The sequence below is a fragment of the Coregonus lavaretus genome (assembly GCF_964263955.1).
Source record: "Coregonus lavaretus genome assembly, chromosome: 27".
Lineage (NCBI taxonomy): Eukaryota > Metazoa > Chordata > Actinopteri > Salmoniformes > Salmonidae > Coregonus > Coregonus lavaretus.
In genome coordinates this window covers 36,386,537-36,405,733 of record NC_140014.1, presented here as the reverse complement: position 1 = coordinate 36,405,733, position 19,197 = coordinate 36,386,537, and the positions used below count along the sequence as shown (strand labels likewise).

The 19,197-nt window shown below is 42.3% G+C and overlaps 2 protein-coding genes across 2 annotated transcripts in view; one reads left to right on the top strand and one right to left on the bottom strand.

The window, feature by feature from the left end:
- Nucleotides 1-1,756, top strand: part of LOC311102983 (spectrin beta chain, erythrocytic-like) — a gene marked incomplete at both ends in the record, with an annotated part of 42,929 nt that extends 41,173 nt beyond the window's left edge. The window contains 4 exons of the mRNA XM_084144484.1: nt 54-337; nt 630-803; nt 907-949; nt 1,559-1,756. Of these exons, the coding sequence (XP_084000610.1) occupies nt 54-337; nt 630-803; nt 907-949; nt 1,559-1,756 (699 nt within the window). The remainder of the gene's footprint in view (nt 1-53; nt 338-629; nt 804-906; nt 950-1,558) is intronic.
- Nucleotides 1,757-5,177: 3,421 nt separating this feature from the next.
- Nucleotides 5,178-19,197, bottom strand: part of LOC311102307 (synaptosomal-associated protein 23-like) — a 30,661-nt gene continuing 16,641 nt past the window's right edge. The window contains exons 3-8 of the mRNA XM_084143610.1: nt 17,163-17,204; nt 15,521-15,569; nt 15,255-15,372; nt 6,693-6,860; nt 6,281-6,425; nt 5,178-5,777 (exon numbers count right to left, since the gene is read on the bottom strand). Coding sequence (XP_083999736.1) covers nt 5,715-5,777; nt 6,281-6,425; nt 6,693-6,860; nt 15,255-15,372; nt 15,521-15,569; nt 17,163-17,204 — 585 coding nt within the window. The 3' untranslated portion in view covers nt 5,178-5,714. The remainder of the gene's footprint in view (nt 5,778-6,280; nt 6,426-6,692; nt 6,861-15,254; nt 15,373-15,520; nt 15,570-17,162; nt 17,205-19,197) is intronic.

The following is a 19,197-nucleotide window of genomic DNA, read 5'->3' as shown; positions in this document are numbered from 1 at the left end:
ATGTGTACATTAAAATTGATTGTAAATATATAATTTTCATCTCTCCCTCCCAGTCTGCCTCTGGAGCAGTGGAGGTGGAGCCCAGTTCGGGTCAGTTGGAGGGAACAGCGGGTGACTCTACGGTGCCCATGGTCTCTGAGATGCAGGATGCTGGCTTGCAGGAGGCTGGCTCTCTGGAGCTGCTGGATGCCTCTGTGTCAGGACAGACCCCCAGGGAGGGGGAGCCCCGGGCCGCCACCCTGCCCGCTGACCCCCTCAGCCCTAAGGCTGTGCTGCAGAAGGGCATGCTGGGACGGAAACATGACCTAGAGGCTGCTGGGAAGAAGGCTTCCAACAGGTAGAGACACTCACAACCTTACAGAGCATGGTTATTGTTGCTACGGTTAGGCTTGAAATGGTTGATTTGTGTAGAATTAAGGCAGCACATTTTGCCAGTTATTTTGTATAGTTTGGGGGCAATGAAAGAAGGTACTCACTCCACTTACAGTAGGTAGGATGTAAAGGATATTTCAAGTTCATGATACTACCTCCAAATAATTCAAACAGTTTTGGGTAAGCTTGGGATGCGTATGTATCTGGTTAAGGTCTTTTCCATCAAAATGTGTGTCTGTGCTCCTCTCATTTCACAGGTCCTGGAACAACCTGTACTGTGTGCTGAAGCCTGGTCAGCTGTCTGTCTATAAGGACAACAAGAGCTTTGGCCACGGCTCCACCTACCACGGAGAGGACCCTCTGTCGCTCGGCAACGCCAGATGGGAGGTCCTAACCAACTACAAGAAGAAGAAGCACGTATTCATACTGAGGTGAGGAACGTTAGTGAATTAGTGTACGTAGTTGACACTCTCTTACCACGCTTTTCGTTTGAATCCTAACTGAATTGTGTTCCTCTGGCTGTCTCTCTTCCAGGCTGGGTGATGGTAGTGAGTACCTGTTCCAGTGTAAAGATGAGGTGGGTTCTTCACGCAGTTCTTTTTTTTGATGATATGTATTTTATTTGGTTTTCTCACACAATAATGTAATAGGTTCTTATCACAGAGTTACAGCAGTACTGTACTTTGGAATAGAATCATTAAGATACATTAAATATCCAAACATACGTTCAACAATCACACAACACTATAATGCATTTAAAATATCCATACTGTATACAATATTACATTATCCTACTAAATAATATCAAACCCATTCTGTATCCCATCTGGTGATAATAGGCTGCGTCTAGATACGGCAGCCCGACCCAGATCCCCAACCCAATCACTGGCACAGGATCTGGTCTGACCAATCAAAAGACCACTGTGGCAAAAGATCAGACTTCACACAGTTCTACATATTCATGTAATAATATATCAGTCAATCAATGAGTAATCAAAATACAGCTCTCATTGCTGTTGGACCATTTGAAATATAAGCGTTCTGCTCTCTCTGGAATGAAATCATGGAAGTATGTGTAAATGCATTTCATCTGTAAATGTATTATGCATGTTAATATTGGAGGGACCTTAACCCCAACATCCAAATGCACTGAAATATATTCAACCAAAATGTATGGTTATTTCAGGAGGAGCTGGGGCATTGGACCCAGGCCATGGAGAAGGCAGTGAAGCCCCTGGCACAGAAAGAGGCAGAACCCTCAGGGTCCGCAGGGGCCCGGGCCCGCAGCCTGCCCCCTCCTTCCTCCTCTACCACCCCAGAGCCAGCGAAAGACAAGAAAGACAAGGAGAAGAAGGGCTTCAGTCGGTTTGCCAAGAAAAAGTGAGGATGGACAGATGGACTGACTGATTGACTATATTGCAGGTCTTGGGCAGAAGAAGTTGTAGTGTACAATCAGAAATAATTTTATCTTAAAATATTTCCTTTTTTACTTTGAAATAGATGAGATATTGCAGTTTAGATTGAAACCTCTGCACACTGTGCTGCCTGTGTTAAAGCCAGTGTACCAACGCAAAGGTTCACCTTTCTTTTTCCTTTTGACTAAATATGCTAAATTAAAAAAGCTAAATAAAAGCACAGGAATGCTCTTTTCACACTCAACCAAAGAATGTTTGTAAAATTCATAATTTTCCTTTTTACAATTGTTTCCCAACTTTGCTTTAGATAAAAGCATGCTTGTATGATATGTATTACAAAACAGTATGACTCGTAAGAGTACTTTTGTTGATTAATCTGCCTTATATTCCTATAAAATGGTTGTCAATTGTTATACTGTGCTGTTTGAATTTGGTGCTCTTATATCATAGAATCATCAGGATTGGGTAGCTAGGCTTTTTAAAAGCTGTTTTAACTAATGAATTGATAGGCCTAGTGTTGGCTGAAAGAAAGTGAGACATTGTACAGTGCTGTATAGTACAGTACCTGCATGCACTGCAAGTACAACTGCAAGTATGCAAACTAATTGTCCTATGCACTGTGAAGGTAAAATAATGCTGCTGGAATTGGCAGTTATAGACGGTTTTAGCTGAGATAATGAAAGTAGCACAATTGAAAGACGATTATGTTATTGACGTGCTATTACCTTAAACAAAACAACACAATCACTTTCAAACATGACTTTTACCAGAACAGTGGCCATCTCTGAGAACTTGAAATAGCTCATGCTTAACACTTGTGTTTCGAATCTCGAATGTCATATCTATTCATATACAGTATATCAGAAAAATGCATGATTCATGTTTTTTTGTTTAATATGGTGCTATAATGATATTCTTACACGTTCAACCTAGACCAACTTGGCCTACCTTAGTCATCCTTTACTTTACACAGTTATATGATTGATTCCTTCTATCACACTTTGTTTGGTTTCATTCAAAACACCTTCAATTACCAGTAGATAATATGAGACAAAATATCTTGTTTTGTCAGTCAAAGTCCAGGACAAAATGGTGGGTCAATCAAATCTAGACTGCTTTTCCAAAACCCACACAGTATGAAAATGCATAATGGAAGAATGTGTCAAAATGAATGTAAAGAAGTACAATAAATGTTGAAGACCGGTAGAGATGTGCCATGACGGGGAAAACCAGAAAAAATGGATTTCATTTGAAATAGACCCTCATAGTTAATTCTTAAGATATTTTCAAAGGGAATCCATTCTCAAATATTATTTTAATTCACCCAAGTCTATACCTAATATATAGAATACAGATAATACATGTACAGTATATCATGGAACTGCATTGATACTAGTAAATATGCTAATACATTTGACTACTGACAGTGCAACACTGTCTGCGTAGTTTGTTTTTCCTTTGCATCATGGCAGGTAAACCCCCTTTGACCTCCAACCACCATGTGCAGTGTAAACGCTCACTGCACACAGTGGTTGGGGTCAATTCCATTTCAATTCGGTCAAAAATGAAATTCCAAATTGGATTTTCAGTTTTCTTCCTGAATTGAAATGGAATTGACCCCAAACCTGCTGCACATCGCCTTTTAATGAACAGGCTGTACTGTTCCTCCCTGTATACCTCCAGCAGTTACACTTTCCCCCTCTCACATGTGGCCACATACTAAGCTAGCCACTGTCCTTATGTCCCAGTCCTCTGTGTGTGTAGGGGGTATGTATTAGCATTTTCTACTCTCTACTAGCTGTGTAAAATATCACAAAATGTTGACAGAAAATGTCTAATACGTTTTGAGAGGTGAACGTGAAAATAAACTCATAAACCTATAGTTTGTAGTTATTGTATGTTCCCCCCTGGCAACACACACACCCCAAACATTGGGTGAAGCATAGGGTCAGCAGCAGTGCAGCGCCCCTGGAGCCATAAGTGTTAAGTGCCTTGTTCAAGGGCACAACGTTAAAAGTTCAACACCAAGGTTTAACTGAAGAGTTTAATGAATTATACAAATATAACAATTTAAAATTAACGATTGAAACAAATATCTGATGATTAAATAAAAGGCACTTAACGATGTTAAACAATCATCCAGACAGCGCAAGCTGTGTTCCTTAACATATTCTAACTGAAAAGATGCAGTTGCTGAATTTACATTACAACAGACTCTAGACACATAGCAGTAGCTCTAGCATAAACTACTAATATTATGAAAATCTAGGTAGTCCAAGTGTCAGTTTGGTTAATATCCAGCCTTGGATAACACCGTTTGTGTCTCTATGAACTCAATAACTGACCAAGAGCATAACTGACCAAGAACATAAAACTTTTACATCTTTTTTTCGTACAAATATTTTAATAAAAAGTAAGGAAGAAATGGATGGGACATTTCTGGATGAGTAAGGGATATATTCAATCGTAGCGTGGAAGATCCACCTTATAGAGAGATTGAAATTAAAAGTAATTTCCGATTGAGCCGACATATGCAGTGTTTACCGTGATTGCAGTCTCAGCGAACGCGGGAACATTGTCTTTAAATTTGTATCTCACTATAGCGCAGGTCTTTGGCTCTACGGATTGAATCCATGCCTAAATTACCAACAGGCAGAATATGTTTTTGGGACCAGGCTGTTACAACACAGCCACTCAAACCTTTCCAAGACACAGGCAGTAAGGCCTCTCTCAGGTGAAAACTTTGCAGTACAAATAGAAATGAGTGCAATAACTTTGAGGTAAAGTACAGCATTTGATCCATTGGTGGCAGAGATGTAGCCTGGTCCCAGATCTGTTTGTATTCTTGCCAACTCCATTGCTCATTCATTGTCAAGCCAATGATGGACAAGGGCCGAGATTCTATCCGAACCGCGGTAGATCAGCCTTATAGTGCGCTTGACATTTAAAAAGGTAATTTCCAATTCAACCGACATATGCAGCGAACGCGGAAACATTGCCTTTAAAAATGTGCATAGCTGACAATGTGCGATCGGTTTGAATCCCAGCCAAGGAGTTTGCATGATAGCACAAACAGACAGGCACTCAGGCTAGCAGAGGTAAGTCTAAGGAAGATCTTTGGTTAATGATTAGTTGTTACTCTTATGTATTCAGAGATATCTAAGGAAAACATGACTAATGTCATAGTTTGTTTTCCTCATTCTGCGTGTTATAGCTGGACCCCAGGCCCACGATTATATGCCATACAAACCCATTCAAGAAGTTTGTTAAGTGTAAAACAGATATCAGATCGTTCAAATATTGCTACAATTCTAGGGGTATAGGTCCTTGGGACTTCCAGCATAGTACTTAATAGATTAACCATTACATTTAAATTACATGGGGAAAATGTAAAAAAATCTAGCTTTATTCACAAGTCATTTCTGCTTTATAAGAATAATTAAATAAGCACATCATTTCAAACAATAACAACTGGATTCAATAACAATAATTACAAGAGCCAAATTACATGATCTGAAGAGCTGTTGTCTCATAACTTTGCAGATCAGTTCTCCCATCTTACATCAGCACTCCTACACAGACGCTTTATGAATATGGGCACAGATCTCAGAACGCCTGGAAAATTGATTCACTGTGTCACATAATTGGGATGGGGACCCAGGCAAGGACTTTTAACTAGTCATAAAAGGCACAATAAGAGTGTGTGCACGCGTGTGTGTGTGTTGTATGAGCATATTTACATATATCATTACAGAAAAGGGCACGTGTGGTAGGTGCTGATTCAATGGGGTTTTCCTGGTTGATTTTCTTTGTTCTCAAGGATAGGGAGTGTGTATGTGTAGGTTTGTGTGTGTGTGTGTGTGTGTGTGTGTACATGCAAGCTTCAAGGTGGAAGATTTGAAAGCTGGAGCAGGTAGGTAGGTAGGTCTACTTGATGAGCTTATTGGCTCGCTGGTTGGCTTCATCGATTCGTGCTTTGTTCATGTCCGCCTGAGAGGGAGAGACAGTACAGACACCAGGTGAGTGGTGGATGAACATCTACATTTCCGTTACTTGGTGAAACAGTAGGCCGTTTGACAGTAGGCATCCTCATGGTCCACAAGACAAACATACTGTACCACACCGCAGAATAAGGTAGCGGAGGTGTATGAAGATTAAAGACTAAACTGTAGAAAACAGTCTCTGCACACATAGACCAATGCAAATTTCTGTCATTTAATACGCAGAACTTCTGGTCACAAAGACCTTGGTCCGGAGCATACTGGTGGTATAAGCCCCGCAACATGCTATCATAAGCCCCAAGGAGTGTGAGGCAGTGTATGGATGGAGAACACAGCCATAGCCATGAGAACACAGCCATAGCCATGAGAACACAGCCATAGCCATGAGAACACAGCCATAGCCATGAGAACACAGCCATAGCCATGATAACACAGCCATAGCCATGAGAACACAGCCATAGCCATGAGAACACAGCCATGAGAACAACCCACCTTTTCTGTGATGCGGTCGATGTGTTTGTTCTGCTTGTCTATCTCAGAGCCCATGTCCATGGCCATGTTCTTCAGGTTCCCTATGATGCTGCCCACCTGGTCCAGATTCTCCTCCATCTCATCCTCCCGAGCATCGTTGGTAATCCTGGGGGAGATAAGGGGCCACGTGACTGCACATATCTACTACTCTCACAGTCTCAAAATGCATAATCATGAGACTTTTTGCCCTTGCTTGATAGCCTTAACCCTACAGTGTTTTCAGATCTGAAGGGTCTAGATAAGTAGAAGCAATGTTGTGATGGAGCTTCCACCATATTGCCTCCACCTTACAGATCTGCACAAATTGAAAGGTTAGGTGAAAGGGAGTGAAAGCGACTAGATGTGTATTATACGGTTGACTGGCTTCACCCACCTCTTGATGTAGGGTCCAGAGGCCCCCATGGGCTGCTGCTGGTTGGCTTGTCCGTTATGGATGCCTGAGGGTTGCCTGGACACCACCGAGCCGTCCCCTCCCTCTCCTGCACTATCACCTGTTCCCCAGGTACGCTTGTACTTAGTGTCATGCTCTATGGACGTCACCCTGAGGGACAATCAATCAAGTCAGTCCATCAATCAATCAACGGATCATTAAAACATTAAAGTCAGTCAGTCCGTCAATCAGGTAGATACAATTATCTTCTCAGTAATAGATTATTAGTTATGGTTTCACCGTTTGTCCACCATGTCTCCTAAAGGTCTGAACCAAGAGTTTGATATCAGACCATTTCTTACATGAACATGTTACGTTGATTTGTCTTGTCATCCAGGTCTCCACATTTGTACACATATACACACACATATACATATACATATAAGTGACCGAAGGATGCGAAAGTAGCAAGGGCAGCAGGGACAGAGACAGAAAGATTGGATGTGTATATTAATAAATCATCTGCATATAAAGACAGTTTGTGTTCGTGTCCGTATCTGACTATGCCTTTGATGAGGGGGTTGGAGCGAAGTGCTATTGCAAGTGGCTCTATGGCGAGGGCAAACAGTAAGGGACTTAAAGGGCAACCCTGACGTGTCGATCTTTGCAAAGGGAAGCGATCTGATTGAGTGTTATTAGTCCTGACAGAGGCTTGGGGGGATGAGTACAGAAGTTTTATCCAGGTCATGAATTTGGAGCCAAAGCCAAATTTATTTAGAGTGTAAAAAAGGTATTTCCATTCCACCCGATCAAACGCTTTCTCCGCGTCCAGGGATATAATGGCTTCAGAGGTATTGTCGACAGAAGGATTGTATATAATATTAAATAATCTTCGGAGATTGAAGAATGAGTGTCTATTTTTTATAAATCCTGTTTGATCCGGAGAGATAATTGATGGGAGGACTGTTTCTAGCCGCGTTGCCAGAATTTTGGCTAGAATTTTATAGTCCACATTTAGCAGGCTAATTGGACGGTATGATGCACAGTCAAGAGGGTCTTTGTTTTTTTTAAGAATAACACAAATGGTTGCTTGAGTGAGAGTATGTGGGAGAGCACCATTTACAAATGCATCATTGTACATTTCAATTAGAATAGGGGCTATTTTGGAGATAAACTTTTTATAAAACTCTGTCGAGTAGCCATCAGGCCCTGGGCTTCTCCCAGATTGAAGGGATTTGACAGCGTTAGACAGTTCTTCAACAGTGATCGGCTGCTCTAATTTTTTAACCAAATCCCGGCCGACCGAAGGCACAGAAAGTGAGTGGAAGAAATCATCCAATTCCAGTGTATCCACTTTACTTTCAGAGGTATATAGAGACTGGTAATATCTCTTGAACTCCTCATTGATCCCCCCAGGATCTAATGATATCCCAGATGATGTACGAATTTTTGTAATCTGAGATGATGATGATAGTTGACGTAACTTGTGAGCTAATAATTTACTGGCTTTATCTCCTTGTTCATAGTAAGTGCTCCTAGACTTGACAAGCATTTCAGTAACCTGGTCTGTTAATAGTGTGTCAAATTCTGCTTGCAGAGTTAAACGTTCCTTATAAATATCCGGGGATGGTGAAACGGCATAAATGTCATCTAATTGGGCAATACAGCGTGTTAACATAGATAACCTATGCCTGAGGGTTGCCTGGACACCACCGAGCCGTCCCCTCCCTCTCCTGCACTATCACCTGTTCCCCAGGTACGCTTGTACTTAGTGTCATGCTCTATGGACGTCACCCTGAGGGACAATCAATCAAGTCAGTCCATCAATCAATCAACGGATCATTAAAACATTAAAGTCAGTCAGTCCGTCAATCAGGTAGATACAATTATCTTCTCAGTAATAGATTATTAGTTATGGTTTCACCGTTTGTCCACCATGTCTCCTAAAGGTCTGAACCAAGAGTTTGATATCAGACCATTTCTTACATGAACATGTTACGTTGATTTGTCTTGTCATCCAGGTCTCCACATTTGTACACATATACACACACATATACATATACATTTACGTTCTCTTTTTTTTTTTTTTTAATACTTTGTTTATTGAATTTTCAGTACCAGCATTTAGTAAATAATTGCACTTGAAAGTTATTTGGTATGAATATGGAACAACAATTTGAAGACAACGATACAGCAAAACATAGAGAGACAGACATGAAAGAAAAAATAGACATTAAACACATAAATAAGATAAAACACAAAAAAAAAAAAAAAAAAAAAAGGAAAAATATCTGTTTTGATCCAGTTGTTATAGGTCAGCTAGCACAGTTATTACAGTCCTTAACATCCGAGATGTCGTATATGCACATACCAGGCTTCTTACATCACCAATATATAAATACACATCACTCTGGAACTGCAGGGAAATGTATTCTTTTAACATAAGAAAAGAAGGGAGCCCACTTTGCATAGAATTTGTCTACAGACCCATTGAGTGTCTGTTTTATTTTCTCCAACTTTATGCAATTCAAAATAGATTTAATCCAAAGAGCATGAGAAGGGGCTGCAGGGGATTTCCATCTAAGTAAAATTAATCGTCTCGCTAACAACGTGACAAAGGCAATTACATCCTTATTCATTTTGGTCAATTGTATTGTGGGTAAGGAAACTCCAAATAATGCAATGAGAGGGTCTGGCTCGATCTGTGTGCCGCTTAATTCTGAGAGTGTGTTAAAGATGTCTTTCCAGAAACCAACAAGAGATGGGCAGCACCAAAACATGTGCACATGATTAGCAGGGGACTGGTTACATCGAACACAATTAGGGTTCACATCCTTGTAAATTTTTGATAGTCTTGCTTTGGTCCAGTGGGCCCTATGAATGAGTTTGCATTGGATGAGGCCGTGTCGAGCGCAAATAGAAGAGCTATGTACCCTTTTGAGTGCCCCTTCCCATAGTTCATCAGATATTTCCTCACCCAGTTCCTCCTCCCAAGAGGATTTGATATTGTTTAATGAGATGGCTTGTAGTGAGCAAATTTGACTATAGATTATTGACAATGTGCCTTTCTGATTAGGAAGTGGGGTGAGAAATGTGTCGAACTGTGTTCCACCAGAAAGGTTGGGGAATCCTGGATCTATGCTGCGGACATAACTCCGGACTTGTAAGAACCTAAAAAAATGATGTCTGGGGAGACCAAATTTAGCTGATAATTGTTGAAACGTACTAAATGTATTGTTAGTATACAGATCTCTGAATCTTTTAATACCGAGATTAGACCATGTTGAGAAAGCACCATCAATCATAGATGGGGGAAAAGCTGGGTTTGAGGCTACCGGAGCCAAGGAAGAGGTTGTTTGAAACCCAAAGTGGCGCCTAAATTGATTCCAGATCTTCAATGTTGTTTTGACACATATATTATTGGTGAAGGAGGAGTAAGGGCCTGTAACAGAGGAGTGAGCGAGGGAAGACAATGATGCCGGTGTAGACGAGGCAGCCTCCATCTCCAGCCAAGTTGGGGGTGGGAATATCACTCTGCTCTGCAACCAGTACTGAATGATCCTAAGGTTAGCGGCCCAATAATAGAATCTGAAATCTGGTAGAGCTAGACCGCCGTCTGGTTTGGGCCTCTGCAAGAGCTGTTTTCGCATCCTAGGAGGCTTTTTGTCCCATATAAAGGGTAGAATTAGGCCGTCGATCTTTTTGAAAAATGTATTGGGTAGAAATATTGGAAGGCACTGATAGAGGTATAAGAATTTAGGGAGAGTATTCATTTTAATAGAGTTAATTCTAGCAACTAAGGAGAGGTGTAGCAAAGACCACCGTTCCAAATCGTCCTTAGTACGGGTTAAGAGAGGAACAAAGTTGGCTTGAAAAAGGTTTTCAAACCTAATTGTGACATGTACCCCGAGATAAATAAAACTACTGTGAGCTATTTTAAATGGCAAGTTATGTAAAGGGGATTTTTTTGCAGCCATGTTAAGTGGCATCAATTCACTTTTACTGAGATTTAGTTCATACCCTGATAAGTGACCGAAGGATGCGAAAGTAGCAAGGGCAGCAGGGACAGAGACAGAAAGATTGGATGTGTATATTAATAAATCATCTGCATATAAAGACAGTTTGTGTTCGTGTCCGTATCTGACTATGCCTTTGATGAGGGGGTTGGAGCGAAGTGCTATTGCAAGTGGCTCTATGGCGAGGGCAAACAGTAAGGGACTTAAAGGGCAACCCTGACGTGTCGATCTTTGCAAAGGGAAGCGATCTGATTGAGTGTTATTAGTCCTGACAGAGGCTTGGGGGGATGAGTACAGAAGTTTTATCCAGGTCATGAATTTGGAGCCAAAGCCAAATTTATTTAGAGTGTAAAAAAGGTATTTCCATTCCACCCGATCAAACGCTTTCTCCGCGTCCAGGGATATAATGGCTTCAGAGGTATTGTCGACAGAAGGATTGTATATAATATTAAATAATCTTCGGAGATTGAAGAATGAGTGTCTATTTTTTATAAATCCTGTTTGATCCGGAGAGATAATTGATGGGAGGACTGTTTCTAGCCGCGTTGCCAGAATTTTGGCTAGAATTTTATAGTCCACATTTAGCAGGCTAATTGGACGGTATGATGCACAGTCAAGAGGGTCTTTGTTTTTTTTAAGAATAACACAAATGGTTGCTTGAGTGAGAGTATGTGGGAGAGCACCATTTACAAATGCATCATTGTACATTTCAATTAGAATAGGGGCTATTTTGGAGATAAACTTTTTATAAAACTCTGTCGAGTAGCCATCAGGCCCTGGGCTTCTCCCAGATTGAAGGGATTTGACAGCGTTAGACAGTTCTTCAACAGTGATCGGCTGCTCTAATTTTTTAACCAAATCCCGGCCGACCGAAGGCACAGAAAGTGAGTGGAAGAAATCATCCAATTCCAGTGTATCCGCTTTACTTTCAGAGGTATATAGAGACTGGTAATATCTCTTGAACTCCTCATTGATCCCCCCAGGATCTAATGATATCCCAGATGATGTACGAATTTTTGTAATCTGAGATGATGATGATAGTTGACGTAACTTGTGAGCTAATAATTTACTGGCTTTATCTCCTTGTTCATAGTAAGTGCTCCTAGACTTGACAAGCATTTCAGTAACCTGGTCTGTTAATAGTGTGTCAAATTCTGCTTGCAGAGTTAAACGTTCCTTATAAATATCCGGGGATGGTGAAACGGCATAAATGTCATCTAATTGGGCAATACAGCGTGTTAACATAGATAACCTATGCCTTTTCAATTTGTTCTCATGTGCGGTGTAGGAGATAATTTCACCTCTGATATAAGCTTTCAAAGTTTCCCAGAGAGTAGACGCAGAGATGTTTGGGGTTCTATTTGTAATCATGAAAAAGTCGATTTGACTCAAAAGAAAATTGACAAAGTGTTCATTACTGAGCAGTTGAGTTTTTAGTCGCCAAGGCGGTCGCTGATTGTCAACATTTTGAAAAGCTACTTCCATAGTAACAGGGGCGTGGTCAGATACAACAATTGGGTTATATGAACATGAAGATATGGAGTGGAGGAGCCGGTCATCAACAAGGAAGTAGTCTATGCGCGTAAAAGTGTGGTGAACCGATGAGAAAAAAGAGTATGCTTTCCCAGCTGGATTAACCATTCTCCAAGGATCTGAGACTGCGAATTCAGACATAAAGGTTCGAACAACTCTAGCTGAGGTTGATAAGGTGGTAGGTTTAGTGGAGGATCGATCCAATTGTGGGTCTAACCAACAGTTAAAGTCACCTCCTAAAATCAACATATGGGTGGACATATCTGGGAGTGTAGAGAAAACCGATTTGAAAAAAATCACCATTGTCCCAATTAGGAGCATAGATATTAACAAGAAGAACCTTTGTATTGAGCAGCCTACCACTGACAATTATATATCTACCATGGGGATCTGCGATCACCTTAGAACATGTAAAAGGTACCGATCTGTGAAGTAAAATAGCCATCCCTCTCGCCTTACTCTGAAATGAGGAATGGAACACCTGACCCACCCATCTGCACCTAAGACTTGAGTGTTGTGATACCTTCAGATGAGTTTCTTGGAGAAAGATGATGTGAGCTTTCAAATGATGAAGATGGTGTAGCACCTTACTACGTTTAACTGGGTTATTTATGCCCCTGCAGTTCCAAGTAAGAAAATTAAAGCCATTCCCTCCAGCAGTATGGGCTACACTAGGCTGAGTCATATCTTAAGAGAGAGAGAGGATGTGTAAAGGACAAGGTACAATGTAAACTGAAGATCTTAGTTGAACCTAAAAGCGCAAATGTAAAAAACAAAGACAAGCGAAGAGGCACAAAAAACATATACAAACTATATACAAATAGAGAGTGAACAAACCCTTCCCTCACACCCGCCCTTGCCGAAGCATCTCCCCAAATGAGATGCAAGCAAAACCCTAAATACAAAGAAAGTTTAGAGCTAAGCATGATAACTCTTACTCTGTGCTACCTAAGATTAGTGACCATTTAACTAGAGTAAGCCAAACATGGATAGAATGGTCCCCAACAGAGTCTAAGGAAAACTATCCTCGATTAAGAGAGGTTTAACCTCGACGCAGATGGTAAATGATCAAACTGAAACAGCCATGCAGACCCCCAGATATTGGCATTAGAGGCGGCAAACCTGGGCTGGAAATAAAGAGATAAAAAAGAGAATGACCTTCATATGTCGATGAACCCAGCAAAGATGGCTTCGTTAGTCACCCATTCGGCCTGCTAACTAGCCTGCTAGGAAGACCAGCCAGCCAACCATTTGTTACACACCATGCGGTACAACAGCCGCTTTCACGTTCTTGTTGATGAAATCTGCCGCTATAGCCGGGTCCTCGAATCTGTGCATGGAGCCGTCCAGTAAAGTCAGTCTCAAAACCGCAGGGTAGATGAGGCCGAACTTCACGCCCGGGCAGGCGTGTAGTTGGCGTTTCACAGCTCCAAAGCTAGCCCGCCTCTTAGCCACAGCTGTTGTGTAGTCGGCAAATATCGAGACTCTTTTACCCTTATGTAGAAGAGGGGATGCTTCTCCCGATCTTCTCAGTATGTCGTTGCGGACGTGAAAGAAATGCACCCTGATGACAAATGGTCGCGGGGGTTCTCCATCCCTGGGTCGGCTACGCAGAGTGCGGTGAGCCCGGTCTAGCAATGGCTTCTCCTCTAGCCCGAGCAGCTCCTGAAGTAGCTGGGCCATGTACTCCGTGGGCCTTGGGCCCTCCACTCCCTCCGGTATTCCCAGTAGACGAATGTTGTCCCTCCGCATTCTACTTTCCATATCTTCGCATCTATTATCGAGGAATGCCACCCTAGTTGTCAATGAGCCGACGTTAGCCTCTAGCTCGCTAATGCGAGTGCTGTGGTCTGTAGCACCTCGCTCCAAATCCGATAAAGTCACCCCATGTGCGTCGAGCTTATTCTGTATACTCTCGATAGATTTTTTAAGCTCGTCTTTGATCGTTGATATCTCTGACCTGAGATTGGTAGAGAGACAGTAAATTTTTCCGAAAATGTCGGTTTTGAGGGTGCCTATCACGGATTGCAGCATCTCCACAGTCAGTGTTTCCGTGGGGCCGGCATTGGCAGCGTTCGTGGCGGGGGTGAGTCGGGAGAAGTTGCAGGCTTGCTGCGGCCTGCTCTTGCAGACTCTGTTTTTGGCCGGGTTGATGTCATTACGAATTTAAATTTATTAAACTTGAACTGAGTTGTTTATGGGTCTCTTCAGACGCCTGGGCAAACAGAAATGTATGCAATTTTGCAAAGTTAAATATATAAATTTGGTCACTAATTCAGGAGCGATAGGGAGACGCGTGCTACATCCTTGGCTTCCAACAGCGCCCCCCCATTTACGTTCTCTTTAACTACTACATGTGCCCATCTCATTGATATCAAATTATTAGAGGTACACAAGTTGTTTTTGAAATAGGTCACTGTAATTATATCTACGGCCACCGCGCGTCCTGCGAGTAATGGTCACATGGGCAGGTATTCCAACAGTTTCCAATGTAATATTTTTTACTGTTGCCTAGGTTTTAACTTGGGACCCATTTGTATGCATATAATCCTTTATGGCCATATACACACACACACACACACACACACACACACACACACACACACACACCTCTGTGATTGATTATGATTGACTACGCACAAAAGTGAAATGAATTGTTTCCACACCCACCATGCGTCATGTGCGTAATGGTCATGTGATGTGAAATTTGTACATTTTGGGATGTGAGCACTCAGTCTTTTTGACCTGATGAAGATTTGTTTCAGATAGAAAACGTTGTCACTAAAGCAGTGAATTGGGAGCATAAACAGTGTGCGGCTTTCCTGTTCTTTACAAGATCGCTTCTTAGCATGTTTACATTTCTGAGAGAATCAACATTACCAGAACAAAGTACAACACAGAAAGTTACATATTACTCATTTGCAGTGTAGCAGGTCAACTGCCGTTGACAGAAGTGAGAAAGAAGCCGACATGCTACGCTGCGTTATAGTTTGGCTATAAGAGGAGCGTTCAGTACCTGTCACAGGGGCAGACACAGAGGCCACAGCACTTGGACAGGTCCGTCAGGTTCTTCTCAGCCTTCCTCATGTCCTGGTTGATCTGGTCCATACCCTCCTCTGTACGTTTCAGTTGCTCTGTCATGCAACCAGCACAAAACATCAAAAGACCCATCTCAGGGAAATCAAACACTAAAACCATATTCATTGATTAATTTCACCTTTTAAGTTACAAACCAATTACTAAAATGGCAAACTGGTTTTAACAATGACCTCTATGACTCACCGCCCTGTTGGTCCAGCATGACCATGGTGTTGACACCAGTCTGCCTGCTCTGTGAACACAGGACAAGACCACGGTTCAGCACGACATTAGGAACTCAAAGACCACAGCTCAGCAACACAAGAAAATATAAATGCAACATGTAAAAAGTGAGTGTTGGTCCCATGTTTCATGAGCTTAAATAAAAGATCCCAGACCTTTTCCATACGCACAAAAAGCGTATTTCTCAAAAATGTTGTGCACAAATGTTTACATCCCTGTTAGTGAGGATTTCTCATTTGCCAAGATAATCCATCCACCTGACAGGTGTGGCATATCAAGAAGATGATTGAACAGCATGATCATTACACAGGTGCACCTTGTGCTGGGGACAATAAAAGGCCACTCCAAAATGTGCAGTTTTGTCACACAACGCCACAGATGTTTCAAGTTGAGGGAGCATGCAATTGGCATGCTGACTGCAGGAATGTCCAACAGAGCTGTTGTCAGAGAATTTAATGTTCCTTTCTCTACCATAAACCGCCTCCAACGTCGTTTTAGAGAATTTGGCAGTACGTCCAACCAGCCTCACAACTGCAGACCACGTGTAACCACGCCAACCCAGGACCTCCACATCCGGCTTCTTCACCTGTGGGACAGCCACCCGGACAGCTAATGGAACTGTGGGTTTGCACAACCCAAGAATTTCTGCACAAACTATCAGAAACCGTCTCAGGGAAGCTCATCTGCGTGCTCGTCGTCCTCACCAGGGTCTTGACCTGAATGCAGTTCGGTGTCGTAACAGATTTCACAGGGGACAAATACTCACCTTCGTTGGCCACTGTCATGCTGGAGAAGTGTGCTCTTCACGGATTCATCACGGTTTCAACTGTACCGGACAGATTGCAGACAGCGTGTATGGCGTTGTGTGGGCGAGCGGTTTGTTGATGTCAACGTTGTGAACAGAGTGCCCCATGGTGGTGGTGGGGTTATGTATGGGCAGGCAGAAGCTACGGACAACGAACAAAACTGCATTTTATCAATGGCAATTTGAATGCACAGAGATACCGTGACGAGATCCTGAGGCCCATTGTCGTGCCATTCATCCGCCGCCATCACCTCATGTTTCAGCTTGATAATGCATGGCCCCATGTCGCAAGGATCTGTACACAATTCCTGGAAGCTGAAAATGTCCCAGTTCTTCCATGGCCTGCATACTCAGCAGACATGTCACCCATTGAGCATGTTTGGGATGCTCTGGATCAACATGTACGACAGCGTGTTCCAGTTCCCACCTAAATCCAACAACTTCGCACATCCATTGAAGAGTGGGACAACATTCCACAGGCCACAATCAACAGCCTGATCAACTCTATGCAAAGGAGATGTGTCCCGCTGCACACCAGATGCTGACTGGTTTTCTGATCCACGCCCCTACCTTTAAGGTATCTGTGACCAACAGATGCATATGTGTATTCCCAGTCATGTGAAATCCATAGATTAGGGCCTAATGAATTTATTTCAATTGACTGATTTCCATATATGAACTGTAACTCAGTAAAATCTTTGAAATAGTTATATTTCTTGTTCAGTGTACTTCTGTATGTAATAACAGAGGGCTTTGTGTTGGGTTAGACTGTTAGAGCAATAACAATGTGTGTCTCACCTCCTCGGTCATCTGTAGCATCCGCCTGGTGCTCTCCAAGGACTGTAGAGGACAAAATAGACAAAATAGGGTCTTATTGTAAGGTACAAGTAGGTAATAGGCTCAGCCAGAAGAGGACTGGCCACTCGTCAGAGCCTGGTTCCAGTCCAGGCTTCTGCCTTTCATGGGAGTTTTTCCTAGCCACTGTGCTTCCACATCTGCATTGCTTGCTCTTTTGGGGTTTTAGGCTGTGTTAAGAACTTTGTGACAACTGCTGATGTAAACAGGGCTTTATAAAATACAATTTCATTGATCGCTCAGTAGAGAGTGCTACCTAGCCTCTAGAACATGACAGCTGAACAGACACAGAAACACAACCAAGAGACACCTTACAGAGCTCTTTATCACTGTTTTGATTGAGTCTTTCAGGGGTACAGACGCGCACGAGAGGAGGCTCTAGAGTCTAGGTAATATGAAAGGCTTCTTATACGTTGTACTCAATTCAATTCGTAAGTTGTCCTAATTTTAAAACCTGTTAGGTGAGCCCGACACATGGTTCTCTATTTAACTGGCCCCACAGAGATTCAGGTCTAAGTAGTTTACATATGGCTGAACTGTGCCTGGTCAGGTGAGGTAGATTAACCATCTCCCTCACAACAGCACAGTCCTACACAACAGCAGCACCAGGTCACATGATGACTTTATGCAGTCAAAGCAGGCAAGTCAGGTGAGACAGAGACAGAGAGACGGAGAGAGAGGCCCTATTAGTAACATAACTGTGAAAGACTGAAAGGTGTAGCCTACAGCAGAGAAGGTAGAGGTAGGAGAGAGGGGAATGATTACTCGGGACATGAGGACTTAATCCGCATGAACTGTTACACCATGTCACCTCAACATACAGAGTTGAAAATGATTAACCCCCTCGGACACATTTCTTAGCCTTCTTAACCATTCAAATCTATGTGTGTGTGTGTGTGCAGGGTTCTCCACAGGATCTTTTAAGAAAGGTGGTGCTGTTTATTGAGGCGAGGGGAAGGCCCGGAGGGGGGCTGTGCTCCCGTTTAGATTGAACACCTGTAACTGCCATTTCCTGCAATCTAGAGCCTTAAATTAAAATAAAATAGCAAACAGTGATTAAGTGCAAATTAATTAATATTTTCCACAGTATTTTTCCTAAAATTACATTTTTCAAAATGGTCAACAGAACAGGGACCATGAGAGCCAGGCAAGAGTAATTCAAGTAATTCACAGTGCGTGTTTGTCACCAGGCCTGGAATTTCCTGATTTTAGGGGCAAGGCCATTTGGGCTTCAAGAGATGCCCAATCTGCCAGGGCACCAAGGCCATTAACCAAAATAGCCAATTAAAATGATTAGAAAACTGAAAAACACAACCAAAACTGTAGAGTCACAAGTTTGATGTAATCATCGCGTGCTAAGAATATGGGACCAAATACCAAACTTTTTACTACATGTTTGTCCCAATACTTTTGGCCACCTAAAATGGGGGGGGGGGGGGGGACTATGTACAAAAGTGCTGTAATATCTCAACTGTTCACTCGATATGGGTGAATATACCCTCAAATTAAAGCTGACAGTCGGCACTTTAACCTCATAGTCATTGTATAATTTCAAATCCAAATTGCTGGAGTATATCTCACAGTGCCCTCTGTAATTATTGGGACAGTGTAGCATTTTTTCTTATTTTGGCTCTACATACACACACACACACACACACAGATGTATGTGGACACCCCTTCAAATTAGTGGAGTCGGCTATTTCAGCCACACCCGTTGCTGACAGGTGTGTAAAATCAAGCACACAGCCATGCAATCTCCATTATTCCACTTCACAATAACAGCACTTACAGTTGACCAGGGCAGCTCTAGCAGGGTAGAAATTTGACGAACTGACTTGTTGGAAAGGTTGCATCCTAAGACAGTGCCACGTTGAAAGTCACTGAGCTCTTCAGTAAGGCTATTGCATGGTCGTGTGCTTGATTTTATACACCTGTCAGCAACGTCGCTGAAAGTGCCGAATCCACAAATTTGAAAGGG